Source organism: Stenella coeruleoalba, assembly GCF_951394435.1.
Source record: "Stenella coeruleoalba genome assembly, chromosome: 20".
NCBI lineage: Eukaryota > Metazoa > Chordata > Mammalia > Artiodactyla > Delphinidae > Stenella > Stenella coeruleoalba.
The window spans coordinates 35459347-35478626 of record NC_137166.1 but is presented as its reverse complement, the minus strand read 5'-3'; the positions used below and the strand labels follow the sequence as shown (position 1 = coordinate 35478626).

Below are 19280 nucleotides of genomic sequence, written 5' to 3'. Positions count from 1 at the left end.
CAGTCCTGCCAGCCTCATATGAGGGGTTGCTCTGAAGATGGTATGAGGTAACATGTGTCAGGCACCCAGCCCAGTGCCTGGTGCATAAGCAGTGTTCTAGAGAAGTTAGTTCCCCTTATTCAGGTCCTGTGGGTTCAACGTTCAAAATAAAAACAACAGCTTCCTTTCACTTGATAGGTACTATTATGTACCATGCACCAGGCAGAGTACTAAATATATGCATTATTTTTGAACTGGAAATTCCTAGCCCCATTTACTGAGTCTCCAAGAGAGGAAGTAACTTGCCCAAAGTCACAGAGCTGGTGAGTGCTGAAGCCAAGGATGAGAAAACAAAGGGTACACGCCATCCTTTAGCACCTGCCTCTTGCCCTGGCACTCTATCCACCTCTCCAGTCTGTGTCCCATGCCCATATTCTTTTTACTGAATTCTACCCTTCCTTAAGCTCCACTCAAGGGCCACCTCTCTTTGATCTGAGACATCTGAGATTATTCCTGGTCCCAGAGATCTCTCTTGCTACTGGTGGATGCAACGTCCTAATTCTCCAACTAGATTACAGGGTAGTTTCTTAGGTGACTTTATACCCCCTTGCCTCCAGAGCTCAGCACAGAGCCTAGTCCATAATAGGTACTTCCTGAATACAGATCAATTGGTTTCTTGATTCATTCATGCATTTCACAAGTATTTGCTGCTCCCCTGCTTTGGTCAGCCTCTGTGTTACGTCCTGCAGGGATGCCCACGGTGGAAGGGGTGAGGATGGTGATGTCCTATGTGCAGCCTACCTCTTCCTCCCCTAGACAGGTAGAGAGAAGATACACCTTACCCAGGGTTAGGTTCCAAAGTCAATGAAGCATAAAAAGTTGGCATGGAGTCAAAATACTGTCAAAAATTAAATTACTCAAAAAGCACAGTATCATATACTTGGTTTTGTGTTTACAACACTGTATAGTTTAGTTAGGGACCCATAGTAATACTTTTCCCTTCATGACAATAATTTACATGTCTATGTCTTACCATATTTGATTTTGAAATGCCAAGTACACATGAAAACATAACTTCCGGCATTGACTATGGTGGTAGAGTTACTATAGTTGAGTATGGTTGGGATTATGTAAGTTAAACCCATGAATGGCATGAATTTGTTTAGTTATGTGTGTGAATTTGGTAACATACAACATTTAATAGAGCAGTAGCTTTGAAACTTTTTATTGCCGTCCACCTTCAGAAATGCATTTTAATACATACGAAAATGCAAGCTTCACCAATGTTACTTTTGTGATACATGCAGATATTTTCTACTCTATTCTCATTTCTATTCTCATTGCTACTTATAATCCACTCAATTGATTTCACAACCCACTAGTGGGCCAGGACCTGCAGTTTGTAAAACACTGAAATAAAGAGTATGGTTAGCACTCTTTATTTCAAGGAAATATTTTAACAATACTTTCTTATTTTCCATATTCCTAATGCTGTGTTATTTGGGGTCTTAATCCTGAAGACTGCTCCTCCCAAGGTTAGCTAATTCCTAGAGAGAGCAAATGACTCCTTGTGAGCACATCTTTGATATACAAACCAACCAATCTACAGCCCACACTCCCAATCACCTCTTTTAGCAGACTCTCACACACCAAACCAATATTCCCCCTGCCCTAAATCACCCCAGAACCAGGTACCAGACAACTAGGACCAACCCTATAGCCCAGAGCCTGCCAGAATTGTTTGAACCATCCAATCCTAAGCTTACTCAGTGTACCTACGCTGCCTCACCCTCTCCTTCCCACAAAAAACCTAATAAAGGCTCTGGGCCATGCTTTCTCTTACCGCCCCTCTGCCTCCTGACCAGCCCTGGTGCTTCCCCTTCATAGCATACCATGCCTATTTCTAGGAATCCATAGTAATACTTTTCCCTTAGCGACAATAATTTACATGTCTATGTCTTACCATATTTGATTTTGAAATGCCGAGTACACATGAAAACATAACTTCCGGCATTGAATATGGTGGTAGAGTTATTATAGTTGAGTATGGTTGGGATTATGTAAGTTAAACTCATGAATGGCATGACCCTTTGGGTCTCTCTACCTCACATGACCTTGCACGTTCCGGTCTGACCCAGCTTCAGGGATAGACCTGGCCTGGAGCATCTGACAGCCCGTACCTCCGGCTGCCTGGATGTACTGGTGGTAGATGCTCCACTTCAGGGTCTCTTTTTCCATCTTCTCCTTCTGTGTGAGCTGATTTTCTAGCACTGGATCAGCGAAAAGAAGGAAACAGTATGCCTCCCAATCTCCTGCATCTCCTTCCCGGGTCAAGAGGAGTCCTTGCAAAGCCTTCTGCTCTGGCTGCCACCCAGTGCCCCACCCAAGTCTGACTCTAACCAGCAGGATTTCCAGGTTTGCCCCGGCTCCAAAGTCTGAAAAGGGGGTCCATCGCCAGCCATTCAATAAACCCTGGAGGGCCTGCGGTTCCCAAGGGCTTGGTGGCTTGAGAGAGACAGCAGGAGAGAATGAAGAAAGCAGTGACCTAGGACTAGAAAACCTGGGTTCCAGAATTATCATCATGATACTGTACAACTTCAAGCAAATCACTTAACCTCTCTGTTTCCTCATCTGACAACTGGCGGGCTTATAGATGATTGCTACGATGCTTTGTAGCAATACACTTCTGAGACAACTCCTCAAAAAACAGTTGTGACACCAGCCCAAGCAGACTCTTGGCCTACAGCAGGGCAGAGAGACCAGGTGCCTGGAGATATCAGTAGATGTTGCCAATGACAACTACAACAATAACAGGAGACAGCCCTGTGGGGGGGACATCTGTTGTTTCTGCCCAACGCTCTCCCTTCTAATAGCAGCACCACAGTTCTCCCTGGAGAAGAGGGCTCTCTTTGTGGAATTTTAATTTTGAGGGAAATTAAACTAGATGAAAAACGTTTGGAGTAGGTTTTCTTCAAAAGGATTCTGTACGTGTTCCTGCTACTTTAGAACCCAAAGTTGCTGAGGCCTGGTTCTTCAACTTTTCCTTTCATTCCGTGATCTACACCCTTTTCTGCCAATAAATTCTTTTTCTGCCCAAATTGGTTTCTGATCTTTGCAGCTGAAGACTCTATTGGTGACAGAAACCTACAATGTGCCAGGCACTGTCCTGAGACCTTCCCTATACCTGTCCTCTTCTAACCTCCACTATGACCTGTAATGTAAGCATTATTACTTCTACTTTTGCCAGTGAGGGTTCAGAGAGTTTAACTTGCTTGGCTAAGGTCACACAGCTTTGTGAGCAGCGGAGCTGGAATTCAAATCCAGATCTTGTCTTATTTTAAAAATGAAAGAGGGCTCCCCTGGTGGCGCAGTGGTTGAGAGTCCGCCTGCTAATGCAGGGGACACGGGTTCGTGCCCTGGTCCGGGAAGATCCCACATGCCCCGGGGCGGCTGGGCCCGTGAGCCATGGCCACTGAGCCTGCGCGTCCGGAGCCTGTGCTCCACAACGGGAGAGGCCACAACAGTGAGAGGCCCGCGTACAGCAAAAAAAAAAAAGAAAGACTTTCTCTTCTGCTACCTTGTCTCAGAAAAGAGCAAGGCCATGAGCTTCTGGATGCCTAGGACTGAGCCCAAATCATTTCTAACTTTCAATACCTTTGCTCTCAAAAAAAAAGTGTAATGAATTAATGGCCCAGATGCCTTGCAAAGTTTTAAGTTTGAGCCACTCGAGGTCAAAGCTACCCCCATCCTGCCTCTGCCTCTGCACACGCTCAGCTGTTTCCCCACCAACACTCACTTCCTGGACGCTTCAGGCCTCCTGACCAGCACAGTTCACTCCCCACAGCTCTCAGATACTTGGATCTGTAGCCTGTATGTGCGATGTCTGGGACCCCATTCAATGAGTGACATGGCCTGGTCTCTCATCCAGGAGGAAATGCCAGGGCCTCTGGAAGATGCAGGCAGGCAGAGGTTCTCACTCTGTTCCCCAGCACTTTTACCAGCATTTTCATTGAGACGCTCTTCTGGACAAGTGGTCTGGGCCCGACCTTCCACCTGTAGCTCTTCTGCTGCCTTTGCTATGCCCTGCAACACTCCCTGGGGAGAAAACACAAGCTGTGGATGCAGGGGGTGGTCCTCCCCGTTGGGTCAGGAGTGAGCGTGGGGTGGGTTGGAAATCACCTGTATGGCTTCCCCATGCATCTTCTGGATGAGCTGGGCGTATCGCCCCTTCTTCTGTATTAACTCACTGTGAATTCCTTTTTCACAGATTTTCCCATCTTCTAACAAAATGGTCTGGTCACAAAACTCTAAATACTGAAGAGTCAGAAGAAATAAGGCCTTCAGTAAGCATACAAAAAAGCTATTCAACTTCACTATTCAACAGGAAAATATAAATTTAAATCATGACAAGGTATTTTATGCCACCAGTTTGGCAAAAACTTAAAACACTGGACAACCCCGGGTGTTGGTAATGGCTGGGGTAAGTGGAACTCTTATAAAGTTCGGGGTGGGGGAAGGGCTGTAGACTGGTACATCTACTTTGAAAAACAATTTGACAATATCTAGTAAAGTTAAAGATTTTTGAAGAATTATGAACCAATAATTCTACTCCTAAAACACAACCCTAAAAAAAGCCCTCTCAAACACGTGCATAAAAGCACATGTAGAAGCACGTATGTTGAAGCATTTCTTGTAAACGTGAAAAATGGGAAACAACCTAAATGTCCATCCTGGAGAAATAAATTCTGGAATATTCAGATATTGGAATACAATGCAAGTGAGAATGAAATAAAATTCCATGTTTTCACATGGAAGTTCTTAAAAATATAAAGTTGAGTAGAAAAGCAAATTACCGAAGGACACAGAAAGGAAAATGTCAATTATGTAAAGTTTTTAAATATGCAAAAGGACACTTGCTCACATCTGGAGATTCATACGTATGTTGTAAAAGTGTGAAGACATACATGGGAACAATGAATAGCCGAGTGAGTGGGGCAGGAAGGAGGGAAGAGAGTGTAATTGAGGGCCATCAACGTCGGACTGTGTCATCTGGGTGGTAGATACATGGGCTTTCATTAGATTATTTTCTAACCTGTTTTTATGTCTTAAATATTTTATACCAAAAAAATAGTAAAGCCAGGGCTTCCCTGGTGGTGCAGTGGTTGAGAGTCTGCCTGCCAATGCAGGGGACACGGGTTCGAGCCCTGGTCTGGGAGGATCCCACATGCCGTGGAGCAACTAGGCCTGTGAGCCACAACTACTGAGCCTGAGCTCTAGAGCCTGTGCTCCGCAACAAGAGAGGCCGCGATAGTGAGAGGCCCGTGCACCGCGATGAAGAGTGGCCTCCGCTCGCCGCAACTGGAGAAAGCCCTCGCACAGAAACGAAGACCCAACACAGTCAAAAATAAATTAATTAATTAATTTAAAAAAATAGTAAAGCCAAAATAGAAGACGAGGGAGAAATAATAATAGGGTCTTAAGGCCAAAACCAGGTATGAACATATCTAGGGAAAAGGACCCGTGAGAGGCAGCACCCAGCACAGCCACTGTGCTTGATGGAAGAATGTGAGACTTGGGGAATTCTTCTCTCAGGGAGTTTTTTCTTTTTTTCTGTAACTTCAAAAGCAGTGGCCACCCACACAATTTTGAAAATGAAGGAGACTTTAAAATTTGGTTTCAATTCCTACCAGCCTATCTTCTCCACGTGGAAAGCAGAGGAAATCAAGTTCTCCCTGACTTCGGCATCTGTCTGAGATGAGGGGGTAGCTTCTGGGAGGCTATTGATCACACTGAGACGGTAGGGGCTTGCGGAGCTACATTATCTGCCAGTCATGGCCAGAGCCCTGGGAGGGTGGTCACCGGCTGCTGGTGGGTCACCAGGGTGACGGTCTTCCCCCAGAGTGCCTTGTTAATGCACTCCTCAAAGATGTGCTTCCCCACTTGGGTGTCCATGGCCGACAGGGGGTTGTCCAGCAGGTGAAGCTCGCGGTCAGAGTAGACAGCTCGGGCCAGGCTGATCCTCTGCTTCTGCCCCCCCGAGAGGTTGAGGCCCCACTCCCTGATCTGCGGACAGGCAGCCAAAGGCATTGTGTCTAGAGTGTGACCCAGCCAGGTGTGCTCCCACCAGCCAGGTGGGCAGGTGGACAGACTGAGCCCCCTCGATGCACACTCCTGGACACCTAATGATTTGGCACCCCTGGCATTTAAAAATTATTTTTCAAAATCTGCTTAGTAGGGGATGAAAAAACTGATTTTCAGTTAACTAAAATTTGTAATTCATAATTAGATACAATTTTTCTAAATCAGTCAGCTTCTCAGAAGGTGTATTAAACTTTTGACAATTTAGTTTGTAAAGTAAATCATTTATTCCCAAGAAACAGCACCTTCTTACATCTTATCCATGTTTTAAATCTCCGTTGACTGCAACCACCAACTGGGAGGACCACTGGCCTGGGTTTGGGATATTGCCCAAGACTGTTTGCACCATAGCTGCGGTGGTGGGCAGGCTCTGCTGTGGCTGCCCTGGGAAGGGCCACCTTCCATGACACCCATCATGTCAGGAGTCGAGGGTGCAAACCAGAATCACTGGGCAGAATGCCTGGGGTCCTCTAGCAGACTGGCACCCCAGACAGCTACCGGCTGGCGCATCCCTCAGCCAGGCTCTGAGGACGAGGCAGCCAAGGTCTAAGTCCTATCCCTGCTCTTCCATGAACTCTGGAGACTCTGTAGAGAAGAAGTAGAGTTTAAAGAACAGCAGGGTGACCTGTTGTCACTGCTCCGCCTCCAGTTCACCATGTGACCATAGATAAGCTGCTTGACCTGGGCAAAGCTCAGTTTCCCTACTCACTCAGCAAAACTGAATAAATGCCTACTGTGTTCCTCTAATGAGGGCGTAACACCTACACTATGCCAGGCACAATTCAAAGCATGTATGTATCAACTTTCTTAAACCTCACATCATCCTGATGAGCTCAGTACTATTACTGACGCATTTTACAGACCAGACCTGGTTCTTCCTACTGAAAACATGACCCTGAACAAGACAGTTGAGCTCTCTGCTCTCCACACGCCCATCCTTAAAGGAAGGATAATAAAAGAACTGACCTCCTAGGGTTATCTGAGGCTTAACTAAGACAATACATTAGAGTTGCTAGAATAGTACCTTGAATGCAGTAAGATAATCTATCTATTATTAGATAACAAAATCAAGACAACAATGTTGCTTTTATCTTACGTAGGTCTTATATGGAATAAAGGTGGCTACAGATGTGCGAGATGGAGAGTTATCAGGACAACGCAGCAGTCAGAACTGACACTGCCGTGGTGGGGCCACGGTTGTCATTCCCACTGTCAAAGGAAGTGCTGCCAGAGAGGAGCAGGGCAGTGGGTGGGGCAAAGGTGAACATCCGGAAGCTTCTTATCTTCACAGGGTCTCCTCTCTTGCTTCAGAAGGAGAAGTCGGAGGTCAGCTCCCACCCTTGTGGGGCAAGATAGCCTCTTTGTCAGCTCCCAAGGTCAGATGAGCCCCAACTTCCCTCCTTCGGTGTGGGAGGCTCTGAGGCTGCAGAGCCAGCTCGGGCTACTTTGGGAAGGAAGAGCCGGGGTCCTTCCTCTACCTACCCAGAGAGGCAGGCTGGGGACCCCGGAACACCATGACAGGGGCTCTGTCACAACAGGGCTGGGGGACGCTCGCCTCCAGCTCACCTCCGTCATGTCTCCGAAGGGCAGAATTTCCAGGTCGTGGTTCAGGGAGCAGCAGTGGAGCACCTGGAGGTACCTGTGAAGGACAGGGAGCTAAAGAGACAAGTGGCCAGGCGCACACCCTCCAGCCTTCCCAAGTTTGGAAGGGAAGGGCTTGCATTCCATGCTGAGAAATTTGGCCTCGATCCTCCATTTAATGGTAAACCACAGGAGGCTTTTTTCATTTCCTTCCTCCCTTCATTTCTTTTATTTTTTAACATCTTTATTGGAGTATAATTGCTTTACAATGGTGTGTTAGTTTCTGCTTTATAACAGAGTGAATCAGTTATACATATACATATGTCCCCATATCTCTTCCCTCTTGCATCTCCCTCCCTCCCACCCTCCCTATCCCACCCCTCTAGGTGGTCACAAAGCACGAAGCTGATCTCCCTGTGCTATGCAGCTACTTCCCACTAGCTATCTATTTTACGTTTGGTAGTGTATATATGTCCATGCCACTCTCTCACTTTGTCACAGCTTACCCTTCCCCCTCCCCATATCCTCAAGTCCATTCTCTAGTAGGTCTGTGTCTTTATTCCCGTCTTACCCCTATGTTCTTCATGATCCTTTTTTTTCTTAGATTCCATATATATGTGTTAGCATACGGTATTTGTTTTTCTCTTTCTGACTTACTTCACTCTGTATGACAGACTCTAGGTCCATCCACCTCACTACAAATAACTCAATTTCGTTTCTTTTTATGGCTGAGTAATATTCCATTGTATATATGTGCCACATCTTCTTTATCCATTCATCCGATGATGGACACTTAGGTTGTTTCCATCTCCGGGCTATTGTAAATAGAGCTGCAATGAACATTTTGGTACATGACTCTTTTTGAATTATGGTTTTCTCAGGGTATATGCCCAGTAGTGGGATTGCTGGGTCGTATGGTAGCTCTATTTGTAGTTTTTTAAGGCCAAAGCAATCTTGAGAACCTTCATTTCTTTTAATCCAGCACGTGCGCTTGGTAAATATTTGAACAGAACAAAAGGAAGAAAAGGTGAAAAGCAAATCTCCCTTGCATCTTTGACCCTTAGTTGCTTTCCTCGGAATCAGTCACTAATAGAGTTTCCTATGCACATATTCAGAAATAATCTACTGATACATGTACACGTGCAGCAGATATACGTTTACACTGTTTTAATGACACTACAGTGTTCCATTATACGGATGCGCCATAAATTGTTTAACCAGTGCCCTAATGCTGGACATTTGGGTTGCTTCTAATCTTTTGCTACCCTGAATAATTCGATGTGAACATTCTTGTACATGGGTCTTGGTGTTCATGGGGGACATAATCTATGCATTAAATATCTAGCTGTGGATTTTCTGAGTCAAAAGTTGGTGCATTTTTATTTTTATTTATTTATTTGCGGTAAGCAGGCCTCTCACTGTTGTGACCTCTCCCTTTGCGGAGCACAGGCTCCGGACGCGCAGGCTCAGCGGCCATTGCTCACGGGCCCAGCTGCTCCGTGGCATGTGGGATCTTCCCGGACCGGGGCACGAACCCATGTCCCCTGCATTGGCAGGCGGACTCTCAACCAATGTGCCACCAGGGAAGCCCCATTTTTATTTTTGACAGATATTTCAAAACTGCTCTATGAGTCATGTCAGTCTGAAAGCCGAGCAACGACAAGATGAGAGCTGTCTTTTAGGACAACTGACCTGGCGGCAGTGCACAGAAAGGAACAGAGAGGGCGAAAGTTAGAGACAGGGACCCAAAGGCAGGGGCAGTGGGCACAGTTTAAGCAGGAGGTCACAGCCCAGAACTGGCAGTGGAGATGGAGAAGAGAAGGGAAATACAAGAGCTTTTTAGGAGGTTGAGTCATGCAGGGTTGCTGACCAATTAGATGTGGAAGGTATCAGAGGTGGAGGCGTCAGCCTCCTTGGGATGCACAGTTCAGTGATGCCATTAAGCCTATCTGGGAATTTGAGAAGAGAAGCAGGCGGGGTGGGGGCTGGGTTAGCAGGGTGCTCACAAGTCGGCATTGGACCTGATGTTGAGGCGCCCACAGAACAACTGGCTGGAGATGACCGATTTATACACCCACATATCTATGCCCCTCAGCACTGTTACAAGGGGCAGATTGCAAAATCAAGCAAACAGTCGAAGGAGGCCAGAGTCCAGCAGAGCTGGAAGCACGGCTGCAGCAATCAGGGCACTTTTCCTGGATCCTCCACTGACTAGACTTCACTCACGATTTCCAAGTGCATGTCTCAAGCAGGTCCACCCCGGGACCCTGGCAGGGAGAGGTCGCAAAGGGCAAGGAGGGGTGTGGGTGGGAGGCGGGCGGCTCACTGGGCTGTGAATCCAAACTCCTTCCCTCTATGTTGCACAACCTCATCACCCCATGTGTTTTCCCTTTTGACTTAGGGGTTAGGAATTAATTAACGCAGTTTTAAAGTAACATTTTTGGAAGGGGAGGGTTATTTTGAGCCAGAATAGCATAATAGTTAAGCCTGAAGTTTCTGAAAGCAACCGGGTTCAAATTCTGGCTCTGTCATATCCTAGCAGCTGAATGATTTTGGACAAATTATTTCACCTCTTGGGGGCTCACCTGACTTGCCTAGAAAATGGATATGGTAAGAATATTTCTTTGCCGACGAGAAGGGAACACAGGGATGCATATAAGTGAGCACACAGCAAGAGTTAGCAGTTGCCAGGGGTCCCTCCGCAAACCAGCCACACACCCCGACGTCCCGCCCTACCCCTCGAGAAGCTTACCGGGCCTTGTTGTACTGGCTTCCTATGAGAATTCTTTCCCGAATGCTCCCCCGATGATCCAGGCCTGCGGGGGGACATAGACCAGGCTTCCGTGCACCCTCACCGAGCCCTCCAGCAAGTGCGTCTGCGGCGGAGTGAGTCTAGCCTCAGGACTGGGTCAACCAGGGCACAGACCCCGCCTGGCTCAGCAGCCACAGTGCCCAGGGCCCCACTGTGCTCCAGGAGCCTGGGGGCTTTCCCACGTAAACGGGATCTTAACATGGTCCTGCCAGGCCCACTGGTGAGGCTGAGGGAAGGCCTGAGGACGTGGGGCAGTATTTGGAGTGAAGCCAGACCTATTTCTGCTGTGCCTGAATCCAAGGTTTGCATTGAAGTCACCCCATACTTTCTTTCTCTTATTTCCCCAGCCCCAATCCCTAGCAAGGAGTGCCTCCCTGATGTTCACCGTGAGATGGAAAGTTCCAGGCCATCTCTGCCTATCCTTGGATATCACAGAATTATTACTAGTTTGTTAGGTGTGATAATGTCATCTTGGTTAGATGGGAAAATGCCCTTACTTTTTGGACATCATGATGAAGTATTTAGTGGGAAAAGTGTCATAATCTCTGTAATTTAAAATACTTCTACAAAGTATGTTTCTACATAGATGTGGCAAATATGCAAACGCTGTATCAACTCTTGAATCTCGGTGGTGGGCGTACGGGTCTTTACTGCAGTGTTCTTCCTGCTTTTCTGTATAATAAATTTAAAAGCACACATTAAAATAAATCAAGGCCATAACCCTCATGCCCAGGACCCCAGCAGAGGACCTCATCATCGTGTACTTCTTTCTCTTTATTATCCTGTGCTCCCTACTTCTGATTTGAAGACAGGCTTTAATTTAATAAGAACAAAACTTTAAAATGACATCTTTTTGTTTTCCTTTATTGGAAGGAAAGCAATTGGTTCATTTGAAGAGGAAACTGATATGCCCCTGGCCATGTAGAAAGGTGACCCTGAACGGAAGCTGCCAGGAAACATAGCTATGATGAGAAGCAGAACTCTGACATCAGCTAGACTGGGTGTCAGCCCCGGCTCCCCCTCTCACCTGCTGACGATCTTGGGCAAGTCACCTCTCTCAACCTCATTTACACACATATAAACTGACCTTAATGTCCATGCCTTCCTCATGGGGTTGCTTTCAGGTCAAAGGAAAACAATGGGAAGCTCTGAGCACAGGGCCTCGCATGCAAGTACTATTCAAACTATTTTTACTGTTAAAAAAAAAGTGGGGCTTCCCTGGTGGCGCAGTGGTTGAGAGTCCGCCTGCCGATGCAGGGGATACGGGTTCGTGCCCTGGTCCGGGAAGATCCCACATGCCAAGGAGCAGCTGGGCCCGTGAGCCATGGCCACTGAGCCTGCACGTCCGGAGCCTGTGCTCCGCAACGGGAGAGGCCACAACAGGGAGAGGCCCGTGTGCCGCAAAAAAAAAAAAAAAAAAAAAAAAAGTGGAGTCTTTCTTCTCCCCAGCTGCAAAGAAGTTGGGGAAAGGCCATCACATGTGGAGCCAAACAAATGACCCATCAGAATGAGGTATTAGGAGAGAACTGCTATTGACAACATGGCCACTTTCCTAGGAGGTGATGAGTTTGGCTACGGACATGCAGAAGGAGGAGGTGAGGGAGAAGCACAGTAAACGAAGGACACCAGCTAGTTTTCCCAAGCACTGGGAAGGAGGGACGATGGGCAAAGTAGGGAGGGGGAGCGAGAGAAGCCCCAGGGCGGGGTGAGACTGAGGCTGAATATGGAAGTGCTGGTGAGACCCCGGTGGGGAGGGAGCCATACACATATACCAGGGGTCGTGGCCGTTTTATGGTGCTGTTCACTAGGAGGTGTGCAACGTGACCTCAAGTGTTTTGGGGAAATGGGTTGGTGTTCTTGGAAACTGGGGTGGGCTGAACCACATGCCTGCACAACTGCAGACGAAGCAGCCCTTCAGAATGTCCAGAGGCAATGCAGTTAGACGGTTCAGATCTCAATGGCAGGGCACCCGGCAGGCATGTGAATTCTGCTGCTGGAGTGGGACTGAGACGGGCCTCCTCTCCTCATCCCCTCCCTCCCTTCTCCCTCCCTTCTCCCTCCCTTCTTCCCCTTCTCCCTCCCTTCTTCCCCTTCTCTCTCCCTCCACAGTTCACTCCCCATGCTGTCTCCCAAGGGACATGTGTCCCACTCCGAATCTGGCTTCGTGAGATGATTTTTGTTATCATATTAAATGTTGAGATGCCCTGTATCATCACCTTGGTAGCTGGTTGATTACAACACAGGGCGGGGAAAGCATGGAGAACAGATGAGGGTGGATCTCTAGGTGTCCTAAGAGGCAGTACCCCCAGCTGGAGGGTGAAAGGGAAGCACCATTCATAACTCACCTCCCCCTCGGGGCATGCTCAACTGTTTTCAATTTATAAAAACTCTGTTGGCTTAGACCCCCTTCGTGGAAGAAAGTGGTGGTGCAACTTACTGGGGGAACTGGAGCCTGGGAGCCCCTGGCCCTGCTGCGGGTGGACACGCATGGGCCACAAGACACTTACCTCCCCCAGGATGGCTGACAACAGGCTGCTCTTGCCACTGCCTGTGTTGCCACAGACCCCTAGCATGGTCCCTTGCAAAGCCAAGGAGGACAGACCAGCGTTGGGACAGGTGACTCACCCAGGGCGGGTCTATTGTCTGAACACAAAATGACAGACAGAAAACAAAATACCCACATGCACCCCCAAGGCCCCTCAGACAAACAAGGCTCAAGAGGAGCTCAGAGGCTGGTCTGTACAGGTGGGATGGGGCAACCTCAGAGGAAGGAAATTGCATGGGAGTGGCAGAGAGGAATCATGGATAGATGGTCCTGTCAGGCAAGAAACCCAAATTCCAGATCTGCATCTGTTCTATTCTATGTTCCTGGGCAAGTCACTTAGACTTTCTGTGCCTCGGTTTCTTCATCTGTAAAATAGGGATAACGAAGCCAACCTCACCAAATTGAGCATACATTCATTCATTCATTCATTCATCCATCAAATAGTCATGTGCATTTCTTCGTGTACCAAGTAATGAAGAAAAGAACTCTCATTAAGTTTACAACTAGTGGAGAGAGACAACCCATGAAATAAATAAGAAAACAAATTTCAGATGGTGGTAAGTGATATTAGTAAAATGAAATTGGCTACCATGACAGACAGTTGGAGGTTAAAGCAATGTTAGATGAGCTGGCCAGGGAAGCCTTCTTAAAAGCACGTGTCATTGCAGCTGAGACCTGAATGACAAGAAGGAGAGAGATATAGGAAGATCTGGAGGTTTCACACCATGGGAACAGCAGGAACAAAGGTCCTGAGACAGGAACAAGGTTGGCTGCCAAAGAGTGGTGAGAGGGCTGGTGTGGAGGGAACGAATGGGAGACGAGCTTGGAGATGTGGGCAGGTGCTCAGGGAGACCTGGACTCTATCCTAAGTGCAGTGGAAAGTCACTGAAGGGCTTAAGCAGGAGAGTGGCTTGAATTGGTTTAAGCAGGAGATGTGGTGAGCTCCAAGGACAAAGAACAGATAAACTCAAAGGGCCAATATTGCCAGAGCAAAGAGTAATGGGACTCCTATCACTCTGTCACAATGGGACCATTGCAATGTCCCAGAGCCCTCCCAAGCAGCATGCCCTGTCCCTTTCCCATCCCATATAAGGAAAGACATTTGGCCCGTTTTTCTCCTGCTCAGCACACTGAAAGTATACATACTCTGACCAGTCAGCGGATGACTTGCAGGTTCCCTGGCTATAGAAAGAGACAAGCAACGCTTGCTCATTGTCGACTTTCCCTGGCTACCGGGAAGTCAGCCAGCTGTTCTTGCAGCAACGCTTCTCTTTAATAAACTCTATCTTCCTTACATTCTGCCTTGTGCCTGGAAGTTCTTTTCCAACCTGCGCTCGGACCACCACAGGAGAGTGACTTGAATTGGTTTGTTTTAGAAAGCTCTCTCTGTCCACTGTGTGTAATGGACTGTAAGAGGGCAAAAGTGAAAGCAGAGAGGCTGGGAAGGGGGCCCTTAGAGGGGCTGGGCATGGCATGCTGGTGGCTGGGGCTAGGGCAGTGGAGGGGGCTGTGGTGAGAGGAGGCTGGTCCGGGAGAGATGCTGAAGCAGAGCTGCCAGGCCTTGCTGACGGACTGGATTGGTGGGAGGAAAAGACAGGAATCAAGTTTGACTTCCAGGACCTCGACCACTGGAAAGATGTGATGCCACCTCCTGAGATGGGGAAGACATGGGGAATGGGTCGGAGAGGGTGAAAACCAAGAGTCCTTTTTCGGTCTTGTTTTGTTTGAAATGTTTGGTAGGCATTGAAGAGGAGATGGTAAATAGACAGTTGAGTCTGGAGCTCAGAGGAGACTTCAAGGCTAGAGATAATACCATAGAGATGGAACTTAGAGCCATGGGACTGCAGGAGATCACCAAGGGGGAAAGTATAGATATCTAATTGACATTAGATATTAATTGATAGTACTATTAATATTTATTACTCTTAGATGTCTATATTGATTACTATTAGATATTTATACCTGTTTTAGATATATCTATCTTAGATATATGTCTACATTCTGTATCTATATTATTATTAGACATTAATATCTATAATATTTTACCAGATATTAATAGATAATAGAGAAGATAAGAGATTTGGACAGAGCAGGGAAGCCAGTCCTTGCAAATATTAGTCAGAGAAGAAGCCAAGTAATGTCAGTTCACAGAATAACCAAATTGAAACACGTAGCACCGTGCTTGGCACACACTAGGAACTTAATAAATGTTAGTTTAGTTTCGTTCCCCTTATCCTTGTTCCCTCCAAAGACCAGCACACACACAGCTTGCTGTTCTGTTTTTTGTTTCTTTGTTTGTTTTTGTTTTTTTAGATGACTTTGAAACATCCACTTACATCCATTTTAATGAAGAATTAAAGGATACGCTGTGTTAAAGACATATTTAAAAGACTAGCAGTGGAATAAGACAGATGAATCAAATTTTGTTATAGACTAAATAAGTACAAGAGACTTTGAAAACGTAGTGTCATTCATGTTTTCTTTCCAGTTTAAAAACTTCTATCCACTGCCTCTATCTTTGGTGTCACTGCCACCAATAAACACAGTATACAACTTAGAAACCTAATTACTATCTTCAACTAGGAAAATGTAAATTAACATTATTTCTTTAAAAGTAAGACATAAAGAGTGTGGTCCAACTTAATTTTGTCTCATGGTCCCACAGTATTCTGAAATGTCATGCCAAAATGTAAAAGTTTAAAAGGGACCATCATCATTTGTCATGCTGTTACAAAACAAGTTTAGATGATCAACTGATTTACACTTAAGTTTGAAAGACTTCCTATTTGCCCTCCATGGAAATTTTCTTTTTTTCTCTCTCTCTCTCTCTCTCTTTTTTTCTCTCCATGGAAATTTTCTATTTTAAAGGGAGATCTCGGAGAGGGCAGTCTTTAGCCAAGGAAATGGTAGGGTGCCAGGTCAGTCTCCCAGCCTCAGGCCCCAAAAGTCTGGCAGCCAGCCCGCCTGCATGGCCCAGATGAGGCTACCTTTGACACCACCAGGTTTATCTTGTGCAACTCTGGGGCCCGGGTGTCCCTTTGTCCTCTGGCCTGAGGGCACCCAGAGGTGGCTGAGCCCTGGTCATCCCCTCAGGAGTGTGTCCGTTCTTCTCCAGCTCCAAGGCTCCATTGACGATCCCGGGGCAGGTCTTTCTCCACGACAAGGTGGCCTACCCCCAAACCACTGTTTTGCTGGGGTCTTTCGATGCCTTGACATTTATGACAGGGCTCTCCTGGAGGAAAAATTTCTGTACAGAAGAAAGGAAAGGAAGGGAGGAGGAATTCAGTTCTCTAATCCAGTAGGAATATGTACCCATTTTACTGGCCTGCCCATTGGCCTGGTTTATGAACTTCTAATAAATCGTAAAAGTCTGAAGAACCACCATCAATTAGAAGAGGTTAGATTTGCTGGCGAAAATCCTACATCAAGGTTTTTCAGATCTCAGACTACCAGGCCACTCTTTCATGTTTGTAATCTTCCCGCACTACGAGTATTTTACATCATCTAGTGGCATAAATTACATTAGTCTCATCTTAAGTGATAACGGCTGTTGAATCGCAATATTGATGGGCAGTTTTTCTCATTAAATTTCTTTTATAAGTATTAAAAGTAAAAAGGTCTGTCCATGCACCATTCTGTGAGAGATGCTATTTGGGGTCCTATATTTCAAAATGTGGCCATTGGCAGATCACTTCTCTCTGCATCTCATCTCCCTGTCTGTAAAACACAAAAGTTGAGCTGCATGAATTCTAGCACCAGAAAAAGGTGGGTGGGAAGTATGATCTCACTGATCAAATTATATTCACATGTCTCCACCTGGAGATATGCTCAGAAAGAGATCTAGAAAGACACTTACAGACATTTTGGACAATTGGTTTTATCTGTAGGTAGTAAATGCTGAACAATTTTTATTCTCTGTATCTTTTGGCCTTGTCTGAATTTTTACAATGTATTACAATGTATTTTACAATGTATTTTACAATACAGCATCTTACAAAAATGCAACCAAAAGGTATTTTCAAAAGAAAAATGATACTCAGCCATAAAAAAAGAATGAAATAATGCCATTTGCAGCAACATGGATGGACCTAGAGATTATCATACTAAGTGAAGTTAGTCAGACAGAGAAAGACAAATATCATATGATATCACTCATATGTGGAATCTAATTTAAAAAATGATGTAAATGAACTTATCTAGGAAACAGAAACAGACTCACAGACGTTGAAAACAAACTTATGGTCACCAAAGGGGAAAGGTGGGCGGGGGAGGATAAATTAGGAGTTTGGGATTGGCAAATACATACTACTATATATAAAATAGATAACCATTAAGGACCTACTGTATAGCACAGGGAATTCTAATCAATATTCTGTAATAACCTATATAGGAAAATAATTTGAAAAAGAATGTGTATATATATATATATATATATATAAATCACTTTGCTGTACACCTGAAACTAATACAACATTGTAAATCAACTATACTCTAACATAAAATACAATTTTAAAAAAGAAAAAAGAGGTGGTCTGTTTATTTTTTTAATTGGACCTCAGGTATATTGAACTGAATTAACAATAACATTTGAGTCAAGGCATAGAGTTATCAGTGGGAATTGCATGTCCCACTTTATTTCGTTTAGCTAGTAGGGCACTTACTTCTTTAGCTATTTTTACTAACATAATGAATATCTGTGAGCCCACCACTGAACCCAAGAGCCATGACTCTTACCGATCGATGGGGTCCTTCCCCATCTTATCTGCCCACTTGGTGTGGACAAAGTCCTCCTCGCTTTCCAAGCCCTCCCCTTGTGTAACCACTGTCCCAGAATTTGTGGTTTTCATTCCCTTGTTTTAAAAAAACACAAAGATCATGCTGACTTAACGTGTCAGTGTGACAAGCAAACGTCTGGACATGAATCAACACTGATAATCTGGGTTATGGGGAACAAAAACAGGGTGTCCTTGACCCCCAAATAGTCTAAGCAAATTCTCAATCTATAACTTTATTGATGCCATTCAGTGATTTTTCACTTTTTTTTTTTTTTTTTAATAACCAGTGCAAAGGAAAAGGTGATCTGGAGTGCCGGCCCAGGGGCCTTGTCTGGAGCCCCAGGGTGCAGCCTCAGCAGCAGCCAGCAGCCAGCTCACCTCCTACCTGCGGCCACCTGCAAGGAGGCGGCCGCCCTGAGGGCTCACAGCTTCCTTCTCCCTGCACCCTGCCCTCCAAGCTGGCTCCTCGGTACAGCCCAGGGGGGCACAGAGGAGAAAAAAGGCATCTGGGGCTTCCCTGGTGGCGCAGTGGTTAAGAATCCGCCTGCCAATGCTAGGGACACGGGTTCGAGCCCTGCTCCGGGAAGATTCCACATGCCGCGGAGCAACTAAGCTCGTGCACCACAACTACTGAACCTGAGCTCTAGAGCCCGCGAGCCACAACTACTGAGCCCACATGCCACCACTACCGAAGCCTGCGCACCTATAGCCCGTGCTCTGCAACAAGGGAAACCACCGCAATGAGAGGCCCGCACACCGCAATGAAGAGTAGCCCCTGCTCGCCGCAACTAGAGAAAGCCTGCGCACAGCACGAAGACCCAACGCAGCCAAAAATAAATAAATAAATAAATAAATTTATTTAAAAAAAAAAAGCCATCTGGCCTTAGAGATCACTCCTCCCCCTTCCAGCCCGGGGACCTCAGAGACAAATGCCTATGGGTCAGACAGAAAACTTAGGTGACTAAAACAGGAAGAGTTAAAGATGTCCTGAAGTGAGGGGACTTGTAGGGTCAGTACCCGTCCAGAGTGACAGTCCTACACAGCCCCGGCCCCCTGAGGCTTTGAGGAAGTGCAGCTCAGGGTCCAAGATCATTGCCCTGACCCCTCCCCTTCCTCTCTACTGTAAGTACACCTATCCCACCCTTTCCCACGCTCCAGCTGTCTCCCTGGTCATTCCTGCGGCCAACATGCCTACCTGCCCTTCTGAGCCCAGGCTGTAGCCTCCTCATCTGTGCCCACCCCTGCAGGTGGACACGGGCACAGAAGGAGAGGGTGGGAGAACTAGGGCACCAGTAGGGAGGCGGAGGCAGCAGGGGCCCGAGTGGCCACGGCGGAGAGGTTAGGGGAGCTCCCGAGGCTGTTGGCAAGTATAGGACTCTCCAGTGTTACTCAGACAAGCCAAGTTCATTCCAGCCTCAGGGCTTTTGCACATGCTGTTCCCTCTGCCTTG

The 19280-nt window shown here is 46.5% G+C and overlaps 1 protein-coding gene and 1 pseudogene across 2 annotated transcripts in view; both read right to left on the bottom strand.

Moving 5' to 3' along the window:
- Positions 1–5931, bottom strand: part of LOC307179084 (ATP-binding cassette sub-family C member 11-like) — a gene marked incomplete at its 5' end in the record, with an annotated part of 36060 nt that extends 30129 nt beyond the window's left edge. The window contains 3 exon segments of the mRNA XM_079907854.1: positions 2160–2249; positions 3978–4074; positions 5839–5931. Coding sequence (XP_079763980.1) covers positions 2160–2249; positions 3978–4074; positions 5839–5931 — 280 coding nt within the window.
- Positions 1–19280, bottom strand: part of LOC307178433 (ATP-binding cassette sub-family C member 12-like) — a 154783-nt pseudogene that overhangs the window by 115291 nt on the left and 20212 nt on the right. The window contains exons 8-12 of the transcript in view: positions 16043–16302; positions 13018–13089; positions 10451–10574; positions 7684–7756; positions 5980–6042 (exon numbers count right to left, since the gene is read on the bottom strand). The product of the transcript in view is annotated as an ATP-binding cassette sub-family C member 12-like (transcript). The remainder of the gene's footprint in view (positions 1–5979; positions 6043–7683; positions 7757–10450; positions 10575–13017; positions 13090–16042; positions 16303–19280) is intronic.